Consider the following 16,320-nt stretch of genomic DNA (forward strand, 5'->3'; position numbering starts at 1 on the left):
CCTTAATTATTGCTTGTTGAGTCTATACCATATGTTGATCTGAGGACCAATTTAGATGGACACATGGTGCCTCAGATTTGTTAAGTCAGAAAATCCTTATTTTCTAGCTGCCTGTCAGCTTTGTATGTGGCGCTAAAGTAGGCACAATTATACTTTGCTCACATGGGGGTGTGGAGGAAATGATCAGAATGGTGAAGCAGTTGGTGTCATAGCATGATGACATGTTGGCTAAATCCTACATCTATATAAATCTGAGCCAGCCTAAAGTCTTCTATAGGTTGCTTGTAGGGTGAGCATTTGGGGCTTTTTAGTTTAGAGAAAAGGCAAATAAAAGGGGACATGATAGAAGTGTGTAAAAAAGAATTAACTCCCATAAGAGACAGTGATGTCCACCAACTTAGATGGCTTTAAAAGAGGATTAGATAAATTCCTGGAGGATAAGGCTATCAGTGGCTACCATATAACTCTACTCTACCTCCACTGTATGCTTCTTAATACCAGTTGCTGGACTAGATCAGCCACTGGCTTCATCAGAGCTTCTTTCTGCAAAGGCAAAACCACAATTGAATAACAGCCCATTTAAAAGAAAGAGAGAGAAAAAAAATCAATACAGCTTGCAGAGTAAACTATTTGGTCTGGTTCAGGCAAGTTGTTTTTAAAAGAATGTTAAGTTTCAAAATCCTGGGTGTTTTCTTTTTCAGATGAGCTCCCGCTGCGCTAACTTGGCACTGAAGCACTATTTGCTCAAGCCGGTTCAGAGGATCCCCCAGTACAGGCTGCTTTTGACAGGTAAGAGCTAAAAGTCAATGCTCTACAGGTAGCAAACCTCAACTTGTTAGAATATTTTTACCTGAATTCAGATGCGTGGAAAAATTATTGCACAGAGAAATTCTTCTGCAGTGGATAAAAATGCAAAGGAAGAACACAGCTGATTCTTTTTCGTCTTCTGCTGAATAAATGTTGATGGTGATAAGCATCAGGGCTATGATGTTATGCTATGTTTCCACAGCTGTTCATTCTGTTTCTGCTGTTAGGGTAGAACAGTATTGATTTCAAAAGGGAAAGGAAAGCTCTGAAAACTGATATAATATAAATATTTTTATTATACCAAGTGTTGATCCATGCATGTTCTCTTATTTTGGTCATGTTGTTATATTTTAGCTATAGTTAAAAAAAACCAATCCATACTCTACTACTCCTTTGTAAAATTGACTTATCCTTTTTTTCTATTGCTGTAAGGCAATAAAAAAAAACATTTATTAGGACATATTCCCTATAGAGCATGGTAGGACTTCTGTGTAAACACGCATATGATGGCACTGTAACAGAATCCTTGCTCTTTGGTGTTGAGAGTAGTCTAAGGATACTGCATAGTCCCACCTTCCCACCTTGGCTCCCTTCTGCTGTTTCCTTACCAGTGTGTGAGAACTTCAGCCGTCTATGGACCTCTAATATGTCTCACTGGTAATGCCCTGAACATATACCATATATACTTGAGTATAAGCCTAGTTTTTCAGCACACTTTTTGTGCTTTAAAAGCTGCCCTCGGCTTATACTCAAGTCAACCATTCCTTAAGAAGCGGCGGTTCTTTACTCTCCCCAGGCAGCTTGTTCCATTCCTGAACTGCTCACATAAATGCAAACTTTAGACCCCAGAAGGCAGAAAGCCTATCAGTTAAGGAAGTATTAAAACCCCACAGGTGCTCACTTTCCCTGGCTCCTGCTTAAACAGGACAGGATCCCAGCCTTCTCTGTATAACACAAGGGAACATTGCGCTGTGAGTTAAACCACAGAGCCCTAGGGCTTGCTGATCAGAAGAATGGCGGTTCGAAACCCTGTGACGGGGTGAGCTCCACAGCAGCAAAGGAGGAAGAGGAAGGAGCAGCCCAAATGGCTGCTTTGGGCTGCTCGTTCCTCCTCTACCACAGTGGCAAAGGTGAACCGGCTTATACTTGAGTCAATAAGCTTTCCCACATTTTTGTAGGGAAATTAGGTGCCTCGGCTTATATTTGGGTCGACTTATACTCGAGTATATACGGTAATCTCTTTACTATGAATCTCCCCAAAGGTCGCTTTGAAACTTCCTGAATTGATAGTCACTGTCATGCAGTTCCCAAAAATAAAAAAGTTCATGGGTTATAGTACACGCAACTCCTCATTTACTGGTGTTTGAAGCACGCGTGACTGTACACATGAGCGTTGCCACGAACCCAGAAGTGGCATGAAAAGGGTCAAAAATGGCCCTGAAACAGCGTGAAAACAGCAAACATGTTCAAAAACAGTGTAGCAATCCCAGGAGCCTTTGCGCCGACCTTTGATGCCTGTGGAGAGTTTGAGCAAGGAAGTTTGGAGACAGTGATTGTGGTGGGGTTTCATGGACTTTTGGTTTTTTAAAGGGTTTCCAGAGTTTTAGAGGGTGTTTGCAGGCGTTTTCAATGGTGTCCCCAATATACGCGATTTCACTAAAACACGAGGTGCCTCAGAATGTAACCCCCACGTAATTGAGGAGTTGCCTGTACTGTCAGTGACTAATAGTCATGCAAGTAGTAGTAGACTAATCATTAAATCAGGGGTCCAAAAACCTATGACGCTCTTGATGTTGTTGGATTAAAACTCCCATCAGCCCCACTCAGCATGGCTTAATGCCCAGGGATAATGGGAATTATAGTCCAGAGACCTCTGAAGGACCACAGGTTCTCCATCCTTGATTTAAAAAGACAGGAAATGTATCTTCTAGTAAGAGAAAATGAAAGAAGCAGCATCGAAACAGCAAACTGTTGATCTCTTTTGCAAACTGTTGAAGAGGAGGGATGAGTTCTGTACACCAGGCTAAGTTTATGCCGCAATCTCCTCTTATTCTTTCAGTTCCTGCTTTGCTGCTCCTATGAAATTGTATTCATAATGAATAGTGAAAGAGCTGCTCTACTAGTAGTAATTCAGTACTCCAATCTGTTGTTGGTCATAGGCAACATTTGGCTCTCTGAATCTCTGTCTTCTTTTTATTTATTGCTTTATTATTTCTGCCGGATTTTTGCAGAAATGTCAGGTTTATTGCTAAAGATGCAGAGAACATGATTTATGCTGAGCTAGTGAATTCCACATTATTCAGACTTCCTCACTCTGTTTACTTTTTCTTGTGTAGTGTAAGTGCTTTGGCAAGTCAGGAGCTCTAAATGTTGGGTTTGACATTATTGCTCTTAGGCTTTGAGAAAGACCGTAGAACAAAATGAAGAAGAAAATAATTTCACAACCTGTCTTCTGTGGGTCTTCTGAGCATCATTTCTGTTAAGTAGCTCCTCAGCTGAATCCTCAAATATATGACTCAATGAATAGTCAAGTGTGCTAATTACTCTGATGTAGGAAAGGGATGTGCATGCACACCAATTTGCTATACATAATATAGCATGTTAGAAAAAATATACTATCTCTAAAACACATCTATACATATTGGGTTAGAGTCATTGCCCTTCCACAAAGGAAAGGACCCCTTCATTTATGAGATACAGGAGAAACACTCTCTGGGGGAAGCAATTTTTGATGATTCCCAGTTCAACTGCAGCTCATAGCACTATTTCCCATAGTCTTCTGGAGGGTCCACTAGCTCTCTGTGTTATGTATTGAAGTTCTCACCCTAGGCTACTAGGGGTGTTGTGTATATAGTTTCACTCTGCCCTCCGTGACTGCAGTTCTCACTCAGGTCCACAACATGCAAATGAAGGATTGAGACTGCCATTCACGGATTGGGTAGCTAGAGAGAGATGTTACTGTTGCATGTTGCTGAGTACTTTATAAGCAGGCTGGCTGAGCCCTTCAGTCCAGTTCTGTTCCAGCCTGAGAATAAAGAGAGCTGCTTGGAGAATCTCTGTGTCGTCTGCTATGTCCACCCACTACCTAATACTCTGGAACAGCTTTTCTGGAGCACAGGAGACTACAAGTGAGAAGGAGAAATAAACAAACATCACCTTTTCATCCCCACTTCCTGCATCAGGTAGCATAGATCTAACCTATAAGCAACATAATTATATACATAAAACCTTGCACATTCAGGATCTCGAGTTGAGCTCTGGGATGCCCTAGCTTAACTTAATTCCTGACTGACTGAATTCCAGGAGCAAAACACAGCAAAATGAGTAGGCCTTCCTCTGACTCAAGAGTGTATTCATTTCTTTCCCTTCCTTCTGTTTATTCATATCCACTAGGCCTTCCTCACCTTTATCCTACAAACTATTATTATTTGTCGCATCCTTCTCTAGGGCTTGACTGCTTGCCAGAAAAATATCCACTACTTTGCTTTTTTCAGCTGCTGTATAAATAGTAAGATTTCTTTCACTGCTGCTTATGACTCTACAAAAATGCTGTGTTTGCCTAGAAAGTACTGTGTGGAATTTTGTCCCCCGTGTTGTCATTGTGAAAAAAAATCCAAGTCTGTACCGTAAACTTATAGTTAGCGCTTGAGGTTGAGGAAGAGCAGTGCTAATTACTGTACTGTAAACACAGAAAACCACTGGGGAATAATAACCACTTCTGTGTGAGAGATCTGCATGAACACGCAGTCAGAAAGATCAGCCAGACTGCTGCTGTTAATCATCCCTGACTGGCAGAGAAGTTATTGAAGGGGTGGTGGCTAGAATACAGCATGCTCACTCTCAGAGGATGGTCTGAGGGCACATGATGCAGCCACCTTGCAGAAAAAGCTAAACAGCAATGGGTCTCCTCCGAGCTTCTATCATGAATTCCACAATGGAAGTAATGGTGTGAAATAAGTGCAGTAAATAAATCACCTTTTGTGTGTGTTAGCAATCCCTCAGAGGGGTAAAAGGCTGTCCAGTCTGCCCATTCAGTCACGATCTACTTGTGTCTCCTGCCACCCATTTTAGTAGCTTAACAGCACCGCGCTTGCCTGGCTGCGTTTCAGTCTGACACACACACCCCACCTATTCTTTCTTACCAAGATGCTTCCTGCCTTCTGGATGGGAGAAGAGAGCAAGCACCGTATTTATGCTGCCTTTATGTTTAAAAATTCATAAACCATATGACAAAAAATAGATATGACAAAAAATACGCATTTTAAATCTACAAATATAATATGAAACCTAAGCAACAATGCAGTGGAACTAAGGGGAATAAAATTATTCAATCATCTAAAAGTGCCATAATTTAAAATGCATATAAAAAGATTCTAACCTGGCACCAGAAATAATACAGCGTCGGTGCTCGGTATGCCTTCCTTGGAAGGGCATTTCCAAGTTGCAAGGAGCACCAGGGAGAAGATCCTCTCCTTAATATATGCATAATGCACTTCTAGAAATGCCGTGGACCAGTGCTTAAACCATGTGCATTCAGAGTACATTTCAGCTACATTAAACATGTTTAAGTAGTCGCTTTGAAATCGGTGAGTGTGAGGCCTTTTTGTAAATGTGCAAACCTTTTCGGAGATGTAATAATCTTATAGCTCAACTGGGCCACCTAGAGGTTCATTGTAATAACTTCATCCTGTTCTCTTCCTTAACATTTCTCTTTCCACAGATTATTTAAAGAACCTCTTAGAAGATTCAGCTGACTTCAGAGATACTCAGGGTAATTGCTTTTATAGTAGTCCATAGTTTAATGAAAAATACATATCTTCTTGATTTTTTTTTTTTGGGGGGGGGGTGTGTTTCATTGGTGATACAGCCACAAGGCTGGATCCAGAGTTTCTGCAAGGGAGAAAGTTTCACTTTCAGGTTTCTTGGGTTACACTTCTCTTGCAGTGGCCTGCATGTTTGCTCTTAGGGTTGGGGCGCATCCTCTGAACCGCAGGAAAGGTGGCATGGGAAGCTCCCAGGGTGAGGGAATTGCCAGAGATCGCCTTGCTTCACTTCCAGTCATGTTTGTTTTGTTTGTTTGTTTGTTTGTTTGATTGATTGATTGATTGATTGATTATACTCTGCCCATCTGGCTGGGTTGCCCCAGCCTACAAGGCCAGTGCTAATGCTCTGAGTTATAGTTGCTGGCTATCTTAAGGCTACAGAGGTTCCTGATATAAAAACTCTGAAGGATCAAGTGGTGTGAACTCTTCTGTGTCGGGGGCAAAGGCCATACAGTGGTACCTCGGGTTAAGAACTTAATTCATTCTGGAGGTCTGTTCTTAACCTGAAACTGTTCTTAACTTGAAGCACCACTTTAGCTAATCGGTCCTCCCGCTGCCACTGCGCTGCCAGAGCACAATTTCTGTTCTTATCCTGAAGCAAAGTTCTTAACCTGAAGCATTATTTCTGGGTTAGCGGAGTCTGTAACCTGAAGCGTCTGTGTAACCTGAGGTACCACTGTGTTATGTTTGACTGCAGACCTTCCTCAGGCCTAATATAGCCTGATAGCTTTTAGCTGCGTCTGTTGAGAATATAAGCTTCTTACTCTCACAGTTGGAAGGTTTAAAATCTCATGCATTCTTGCCTCTTTTCCTGATGTTTATTGATGCTGTGGAAATGTATCCCCCCACCCTTTAGCTACTGTTTTAAGATTTATTCCACGGGTTCCTTACCTTTTCAGGAATTCTTTTCAGATATAACAACTTTAGAAAACATACCCAAAAAATTACCTTCCGCAACCCTCCCTGTTGAGCACAGTAGTGTCATTTATCATTATACAGATGTTTCCAAATTAAATGAAGGTGTCTTACCATGTCCCCATGAGTAGTGAGTGGTCGATAATCATGTTTCTTTGTTAATGCATATGAAATAAATCTAAACCATATTGCATTAAAAAATTCTCATATTGTGTTTTTCCCTTGATCTTGAACTTTGTTGGTCAACTTTTCCATTAAGTTGTAAAATACAATGTCCTTTCCATTAAACTTAGGCGTCTTTATATACTGACTTGCATACTGTAGTCAGTGCTGAAATGTTTTGTTTTGTTTTCCAAGATGCTCTTGCTGTTGTGACAGAAGTGGCCAACCATGCTAATGACATCATGAAACAGGGAGTAAGTATCTCAGCTGTGGAATAATGATGGTGATAATGGTGATGATAATAATTATTATTATGATTATAAATATTATTTATCTATTAATCTCTTCCCATGAGACATCCTGAAGTGATTTATGATATAATATGAACATATATAAAGCCACATATATAAGAAAGGTCAAAGGAATAACATACAATTTTTAAGCATATATATTATATCATCCATTTAAAAGAATAGCCCATATGAAAAATCAGTTCAAACCATCACACACACAGCCCAACAAGATAATGATAAAAAAATACCAACAGCATACAAATCAATATGGCTAACCTGACCAAAAACACCCACCCACCCCACTTGCACAGGAGACCAAAGAACACCACAGCCAACTGCAAAAGAACAATCACGCCCCACTCCAACCCCAACCTCTCTCACCACTAAAGGAGCACAAGCGAACTACAGAGAACCTGCACAGACAACGCTGACACCAAACCCTACACATATTAAGTAAAACAGAAACATCGTCACCCTACCCCATCCATCCCACCCACCTCTCTTCCCCCTTCTCTCCCTAATGTCTCAACAACAACTGATTTGTAAAAATGTTATATGGAAAAATACGAGAGAGACATTGCATTACTGCTGTAAATCAAGAAAATCTTTAATAAAAATATTTTTTTTAAAAAAAATCAGTTCAAATCCTATACAGACAAAAACTCAGATAAAGACTTCCATTTTGAAAGGACATTTTAATATGGTTTTCAGCAGCTTTGTGGGGTTTTATTTCTCTGTCTGTCTGTATTTTGCCATTTTACTTCAGTTGTATACTAGTAAGCCCAACTTTGTGGATATCAGTTTGAACCATGACACATTTGAGTCGCCTGGATCTCTATCTAGAAGAGATCTCTAGATAGAAGACATGATTATACATGACTTTAAATGGGTCACTTGAAACAATTTCAGTCTCTTTACAAATGAGAAACCAGGGAGGGAACATGGAGCTTTTTACTGCTACGGGCAGTGTGTGTTAAATTGTGGAGGCCTGTGTGTAGAGCTAACCCTGCAGTTTTAAGCCCTAAGGCTTAAATCTCCTGTGCTTCTCAGCAGCCAGAAACATCATAACCAGACACTGGAAAGACCTGTCAGTAGTAAGCATGGACCAATGGTACCAAGTAGTATGGGAAACACCCCTACTAGAAAAATTAACCAGCAACCTAAAACTAGCACGGGGACAAACAGAAGAAGACACCTTCACCCCCGTATGGTCCCCCTTCATCACACACACAGCCCAACAAGATAATGACAAAAATGTACCGAGAGCATACAAATCAATATGGCTAACCTGATCCAAAACACCCACCCACCCCACTCTCACAGGAAACCAAAAAATCACCACAGCCAACCACAAATGAACAATCACATCCTACGCCAATTCTGACCTCTCACCGCCAAAGAAACACAAGCAAACAACAGAGAACCAACACAAACGACGCTGACACCAAATCCTACATATACTAAGGAAAACAGAAACATCATCTCCCCACCCCACCCTCCCCTCCCCCCACCCCACCCACCTCCTTCCCCCTTCTCTCCCTAATGTCTCAACAACCAAAATTGATCTGTAAAAATGTTACATGGAAAAATACGAGAGACATTGCACACACCTTTGTAAACCAAGAAAATCTTTAATTAAAAAAATCTCCTGTGCTCAGCTCCTTTAATTCAGCAAATATTACTTTTCTGATTTGTGTAATTTTTTTCATACTGGTACATGTCATAGAATATGGAAGTGTGACTTCAACACTTCTGGAGCCAATTAGAGTGAACAACCGATGTGGCTCCCTGTTGTTCGCAGAGGATTCTTCCCCCATGGAACTTTTCATCAGTTTGTTACAATAACTTTATTTCTGCTTCCACCCTCTAGGACAACTTTCAGAAACTTATGCAGATACAGTACAGTTTAAATGGTCATCATGAGATTGTACAGCCAGGGAGGGTAAGTTCACCAACAAGCAAACAGCAGGTTGCGAAAAGCAAACAAACCTTAGTGTGTGAAAACCACTTTTATGGCCCATTTATGGGTTTTAGTTCTAAAAGGGAAAAGGAAGGTCTGGTGTTTCTTTTTCTTTGTTTCATCAGCCACCTCCATATGTGATAGTAACTACGGCAAAGGCAAAGGTGCTAATTCCTGTGATGGGAATAAGACAAACAAAGGCTGGTGCCACTACTATAGCCTATTAGTCTAGTTTGTAGTGCACTGTGGGGGTCTGCTTAGACCAATGATCGCCAAACTTGGCCCTCCATCTGTTTTGGGACTACAATTCCCATCATCCCTGACCACTGGTCCTGTTAGTTGGAGATGATGGGAGTTGTAGTCCCAAAACAGCTGGAGGGCCAAGTTTGGCCATCACTGGCTTAGACCAATGTTGCTCAACCTGGTGTTGTGCAGATATTTTGAACTACCAACTCCTATCATGTTGGCTGACTGATGGGAATTATATTTCCATATGTCGGGAGGACACTAGGCTGGAAAAGTCTAGCTTAGGCCAACTAACCAAATATTTGTCCATAAGAGCAAACTCCTAGGGGCTGAGGTCCCTTTGGCTTCCCTAATAAAATATTTGAGGGGACCCCCCCCCAAAAAAAATTGATGGGTATTGCCATACAAATGGTGTGTGTGCACCAAGTCATATAATCAATTAGGTGGGGCGGTGCTTACCTTCTCCCTGCCCCCCAATATTTTATTCAAGTTGGCACCCCTGTATTTGCCCAGCCCACATTGCCATACTGCCTCTGGGCAGAATGAGTAGGTCCCATTCCCACTTGACTTGCAAAAGCAGCATCCTGGCCTTACAGACTACTTCTAGTACTAAGAGTAGCTGTTCCTCTCCTAGCAATCCCACCATCTCTCTTTTAGCAGTGCCCTTTCCTGTCTCTACAGTATTGCTCTGTGTCTTATTGGGCTCTTGGCTAGTATGTACTTAATACTATGAAAATGGATCTGCTCTCGCTCTCTCCTTGGGAGAGTTTTATACTCCTAGCAGCTGACTACATTTATTTGCTTGCTTGAATGCCCAGGTCTTTTTGAAAGAAGGAACGTTGATGAAACTGTCCAGGAAGGTTATGCAGCCGAGAATGTTTTTTTTGGTAAGATGCCATGGATGTTTTTACATACCTAATTCTGGAGTGATTTCATAATGGTGCAGTCTGTCGCCACTGCAATTTCAAAAACAAAAACTAGCAACTCCAGTTAATGGTTTTGAATAATTTATATTACAGTTTATACTATCATTGTCTCCTTTTCACAGTGGTTTTACGAATAAAGCATCTTTTCACTCCTGCTTGGTGGTTTTTATGTAGTATTTATTTTTGAAAAAATGTTCTGCTCAAAGTCTGAGGTTTTTTTTCAGATGCACTAGGGTCTTTGATCAAATCCAGTCAAGGCAAACTATTTAGCATTTAGCTATACTTGGAATTTTATTTTAAAAAATCTATCCTAGAATAATGTTATTAAAAATGATTCTTTGCTTATCAAGGAAACAAGGACACACTGCAAAAGCAAGTTTCTAATATTTAAATTGCTAGATCTGAATTGGATTAAGCTTCATGCATTCAACATCACTTGGGTGAACTTTGCAAGAAATAATAATAATGGTTGTTGTTGTTACTGTTGTTGATGATGATGATGATGATATATGGAAGCAGCAGGGTGATTTTAACTCTATCATCTAGACTGGTCCCAGTGAATTTTGGCCGCAGCGTGGCTTCCTCTGCATGGAACTTAATGAAATCCTTGTGCTAAGTATCCTACACATGGGGACCTGAGGAGAAAAAGGTCACAGGATGTTCCTAACAGAGAGGACAAACTTAGGTCACCTTGCCTGGCTACAGAATATTGTTATGGGCCCAGCATAGCCTGGGGACAGGGACAGCCTGTCCTGTTTCACCACCTAAGGTGGAAGGGGACTGGACCCCCCCATCCCACCACTTCTGTCATCATCAAAATGCACACACACACCCCACTGAAACTCACTGAGAGGGGGACATTCTGCAAGGCCTTGCTGCTTATCTTTTCTGCCCCTGGGGCAGGAAAAACAAGAGCAATGGGGGAACAAAGAAGGCAGAAAGAGGGCAGAGATGGTCTTCTGCACCTTGCCCTGTGTTGGTGGAAGTTGATATGTGAAACATACAAAATTCCCTATATGTTACATGTAATTTCAGTTACATTTTAAAAATATTTATATTGCAGTTTAATGATACTCTGCTGTATACAACTCCCATACAGTCTGGAATGTATAAACTCAACAACATGCTGTCACTGGCTGGAATGAAAGTGAGTAGATAAAATTTCTTCTGTAACATGTTTTTGTCACTCACAGCTTGAGCGCCTGCCCAGACATTTAATGTGTGCTAAGACATACTATAATGCTGAAAAAATGCAGTCTTTCATTTACTGATAGCCTTTTGTGCTTCTAACGTGCTTGTTATGTGCATCTTTTCCTGCTTCACTCATAGTCCCAGGGTACATTCATAGATAAAACAATGTAACATCAAGTCGAGAAATATACAATCTCATAAAACTCTATTAGTTTGTGATCAAAACAATTTAAAACAGTATTCAGTAGAAGGAAGATACCTGTACAATACAGTCCACCACAGTCCCCCTACACTTCCCCAAAGGCTATGCCAACAAAAGACATACTATGCAATATCTGTCTTCGAGGAAAGAGCACTCCACAACCTGGGAAGGGGAGCACTGCAGAATAGGCCCCCTCTCATGCTACTGCTCTCTGAGAAAAAAATGGCCTGGTTTACATGTTACATTAAGCCAAGCCATGTCTTAGCATAGCACAGACTCCCAGGGAGAAGATCATGGCTACTTTGCCTCTCTGCAGTAATTTTGCTGCTGTACCATGCTGAATTTAGCCATGGCTTGGCATGTTGTTTGAACGCAGGTTTGTGGTTTAAATCCCTCCAGACTAACCATGAGCAGTAGCCAAGGATTGTTGTTGGTTTATGGCTCATGGTTATTCTGGAGATACCAGAACTACGAGCCCAGATATGAATGACATGCTAAACCTAACTGAAGGACTGAGGAGGAGTGAATCTGCCACTATCTCTTCCCTAGGAGTTGGTACCTTCACTCTTAGACATGTTTCAGCTTACCGTGATGTGCAAACCAGGCCAAATATTTTCATCGTTCCAATATCTGGGTTTCCCAGATTAAAAGCTTTTTTTTCGCAAAAGGTTACTCCTTTTGTGTGTGTATTGAAATTGTCTTCTGCTTCTAATTTCTGAAACTACTGTACTGGTCTGTTATGCCTTTTTCCTTTGCTAAGGCTTTTGAGATGGCAGGTTGACAGAACATTTGTTTTTCTTGTTTTACAACTGGATTATTCATTCTTTTTCCTTCCTAGGTTAGAAAGCCAACCCATGAAGCTTACCAGAATGAACTGAACATAGAAAGTGTAGAGCGATCTTTCATTCTGTCAGCAAGGTATGCCTTTAGGCACAACATTATGTGCATTTTGATAACAAAGTATTGCTTAGTGCTTTCTCCTCAATATTTATTGGGTAGTTAAATGTTGTGATAAAAGGATAAGCTGCTTAGTTATGTTGGGTGTGAGACAGTTGCTTTACAATCAGCTACTAGGCCATGTTCAATGTCTTGTTGTTAACATATAAAGCCCATAACAGCTTGGGACCTGGTTACCTGAAAGACCACCTGCCCTTAAAGAGATGTGTAAGATCACATAGATCAACTGGGAAAATTTTACTTTACAGCACCCTACAGAATGTCATAGGGTGGTGACCTGAAAATGGGCATTTTCTGCTGTTTCCCTGTACTGTGCAATGCCGTTCTCTCTGCCATACATGAAGTAGCAACCATCAAAACTTTTTGCCCAGGCTTTCCCTGTCCCAAGAGATTGGACCCTGCTTTATGTGTTTAAATCTCCTGTATTTTGTTTGATTCACTTTTAGATTATGTTTTTGTTTTAGTGATACATTACTTGGTTGTTAGATTGTAAGATTAAGTGGTATATAAATGCTTTTAAATAAACAAATTGTCATATATGTTCTACCCCCAACAGTTCTGCCACGGAAAGAGATGAATGGTTAGAAGCCATCTCCAGGTCAATTGAAGAATATACAAAGAAAAGAATCACTTTTAACCCCAGTAAAAGTATTGAAGAGGTATGTCCAAATTGTTGCTTGTACACACTGTATGGCAGTGATGATGATTTGGGTCCATAGACCTGTTATGCATGCCAAAGGCACAAGTATTTAATGCCAGGAGAAAAGGCCGGTTGTTTGTCCTGTGTTGATAACCATTACATAGCTATTGTGTTACTGGAGAGTGATTTTTCAGTAGTACATTAGGAGAAACATCTTAACAGTAAGAACAGTTCAACTGTGGAATCAGTTACCTAGTAGAGTGATCTTCTGTTGAAGGCCTTGTAAGCCATCAGAGTCCAACTTGACCCAGGAAATCCAGAGCTAGGGCATAGCCAACAGATAACCTCCAGCATAAAGACCTCCAGTGAAGGAGAGACCATTACTCTACCAGGTACTTGGTCCCATTGTTGAACTACTGTTACTGTAAGAAGTTTTAAGAAAAATTAATAGCAGGGGTGGGGAACCTCTGACCTGCGAGCCTAGTAAGGTCCAGCAAGGGTTGTGATTTGGCCTGCAGGCCATTTTCTTCAAATTGCACTCACCTGTAATGTCAGGTGTGGGGCAGGTAAGGATATAGCTACAAAAGAACAGTCAGGAGCTTAAAATGAGCTCCTGATTGTTCCTTTGCATGTGTGGCTCACTGATGGCTCCAGTCATCTGAATGGCACTGACCACGAGCCCCATTGGGACCAACCGCATGAAGGAGTTCTCTGTCAGGAACTCCCTTGCGCAGCAGAAATGGTTTGCTGTCAGCAAAACCCACTTTGCCCAGTTTGGTGTAGTGGTTAAGAGCGGCAGACTCGTAATCTGGGGAACCGGGTTCGTGTCTGCACTCCTCCACATGCAGCTGCTGGGTGACCTTGGGCTAGTCACACTTCTCTGAAGTCTCTCAGCCCCACTCACCTCACAGAGTGTTTGTTGTGGGGGAGGAAGGGAAAGGAGAATGTTAGCCGCTTTGAGACTCCTTCGGGTAGTGAAAAGCGGGATATCAAATCCAAACTCTTCTTCTTCTTCTTCTTCTGGTGTGATTTGGATCCAGCCTGCACCTGCAAATGGACATTTCTCTCTCTCTGCAGTGTCCAGCCTCGCTGTAGGTTTTAGTTCCCCACCAGATGCTTGACAGTAAAGTAACAAATGCTGTCAAAACATGCTCCTCTTTGGGGAGTTTTATGCAGTTGAATCTCAAATATATGCAAGAGGGCCCAAATCATCTCCTCTCCCTATGCCTCCCTGATGAAAGCTTTGTGTCCCCTTCCCTCCTCACACCTCCAAATTCACACTGAAGTCTGCAAAAAATAATTCAGTTTAATTTCATCAACTGGTGAAGAGTTGTAATATGTACAGCACTAGTTAGAAAACTAGAACATCATGGTGTTTGTTTCTTAAAATCTGTAGCCATGTGAGATTTTTTTTCCTCTCTCCCTTAGGCAGACCCAGAAAAAGAGACCGAAGATAGTCCCATAGGGTCAAAGGCGCCAATCTGGATTCCTGATACTAGAGCTACCATGTGTATGATCTGTACTAGTGAGTTCACACTCACATGGAGAAGACACCATTGCAGAGCATGTGGGAAGGTTGGAAACATTTCACAGCCATATTGTAGCTATTAATCAAAATATTCAGTGGTTGGCCTTGACTGCTCTGCAGCCTGTTAAATGTTGCAGTTTTGATAAGATCACACTGCAGTGCATTCAGTGAGCCGGGGCAACCTCCCTATGAGTCAAGCCACAATTTTGGCTTTTAAGTCTAGGCGGGAAAGCAAGTAAAGGGGGGTGGGGGGACATGATAGAGATGTGCAAAATGATGTATTGTGTGGTGAAAGTGGATACAGAAACATTTTTCTCCCTCTTTCATAATACCAGAACCTGAATGTTAGAAGATTCAGGACAGAGGATATAAAAAGCTTTTTCCATACAATGCATGGAATTTGCTTCCCCAAGATGTAATGGTGTCCAGAAACTTTGATGGTTTTAAAACAGGATTAGAAAGAAATCAAAGAGGATAAGTGCTATGACTGCCTGCTTGTCAGGAGTATTGAAGGTGGCATGCCTTTGAATACCAGCTGCTGAGGAGCCTGAGTGAGGACAGTGCTATTGTATAGGCATCTGCTTGACCACTGTGGAGAAAGGATGCTGGAATACATGGGTCATTGGCCTGATCCAGCAAGAAAGCTCTCTAATTGTTTTGAACCACATATCTTAATCATCTTAAAAATGTAAGCGAGAGATGTGTGGTGTTGTGTACTTCATGTTTCTTTTTCTTTTCCAGATAATCTGCCAAGCTTGTTCATCAAATAAGCATGGGCTAGACTATATGAAACATCACTCTGCAAGAGTATGTGACTATTGCTTTAATGAGTTACAAAAACAGGGTAAGGTAAAAACTTTGTCTAAACCAGCTTTTCAATTTTTGATGCTTCTATATTTGCTACAAACATATTTTCAGGGCATGTAAACCCCCTAAATTGGAGCAGTCTTCATTTTAGCATGGCTTGTAGTGGCACAATTTTTTGAGGATTAAATAGAACAGAATCAGATTCCCAAAAGACAATAATAAAGCAATATCATTTTAGTTTTAAACAATGTGGTTCTTCAGATGAAAACATACCACTCAGATTAAACATCCTTTCCTGCTTTGCTCGTGTTTTACATAAGTGCATGGATTAACTCACATTGCATTTTACAGTTGATTTAATATGGATGGCAGTGTTAGTAAAAGCTTACATCCATTTTGTAGCAGTTTTGCAAAAGAATATTGTTTTAATCATCACCCCCAAATACTTGTCCACCATCATGCTGTGTTCAGAAGGCAGGCTTGTTAACTGAAAATGGGAGCATAGGTTCAAGCTCATTCAAAACTGCAATATAATTGCTCTCATATGTATGTGAGAAACTAGAATGACAATAATCTCAGGGGGGCAGATGGTGTGCACTTAAAACTTGCAATTCATGAAGAAATTCCCTTTAAATTGAGGTTTCCATTTGTATGAAGTACAAAAGTAACCGTTTCCATTTCAGATAAGCTGAACACACCTCCTAAAAATGGTTCCCCAGTAAATCACAGAACTCCGTCTAGCACCTTATCCACAGTGTTGCACAGTATCCCATCTGGAAGAAAGCAGAAAAAGATCCCAGCTGCTCTTAAGGAAGTATGTATTACATAGTCTAAGTATTAAATTATCTGTTTTTATTAATAGC

At 41.0% G+C, this 16,320-nt stretch overlaps 1 protein-coding gene across 1 annotated transcript in view; it reads left to right on the top strand.

The window, feature by feature from the left end:
* Positions 1–16,320, top strand: part of FGD6 (FYVE, RhoGEF and PH domain containing 6) — a 54,856-nt gene that overhangs the window by 33,251 nt on the left and 5,285 nt on the right. Inside the window, exons 8-18 of the mRNA XM_033161387.1 lie at positions 702–789; positions 5,528–5,578; positions 6,903–6,961; positions 8,871–8,942; positions 10,025–10,093; positions 11,196–11,279; positions 12,364–12,443; positions 13,039–13,141; positions 14,551–14,697; positions 15,392–15,494; positions 16,141–16,271. Coding sequence (XP_033017278.1) covers positions 702–789; positions 5,528–5,578; positions 6,903–6,961; positions 8,871–8,942; positions 10,025–10,093; positions 11,196–11,279; positions 12,364–12,443; positions 13,039–13,141; positions 14,551–14,697; positions 15,392–15,494; positions 16,141–16,271 — 987 coding nt within the window. The remainder of the gene's footprint in view (positions 1–701; positions 790–5,527; positions 5,579–6,902; positions 6,962–8,870; positions 8,943–10,024; positions 10,094–11,195; positions 11,280–12,363; positions 12,444–13,038; positions 13,142–14,550; positions 14,698–15,391; positions 15,495–16,140; positions 16,272–16,320) is intronic.

This window comes from Lacerta agilis, chromosome 10 (assembly GCF_009819535.1).
Source record: "Lacerta agilis isolate rLacAgi1 chromosome 10, rLacAgi1.pri, whole genome shotgun sequence".
In the NCBI taxonomy this organism is placed as follows: domain Eukaryota; kingdom Metazoa; phylum Chordata; class Lepidosauria; order Squamata; family Lacertidae; genus Lacerta; species Lacerta agilis.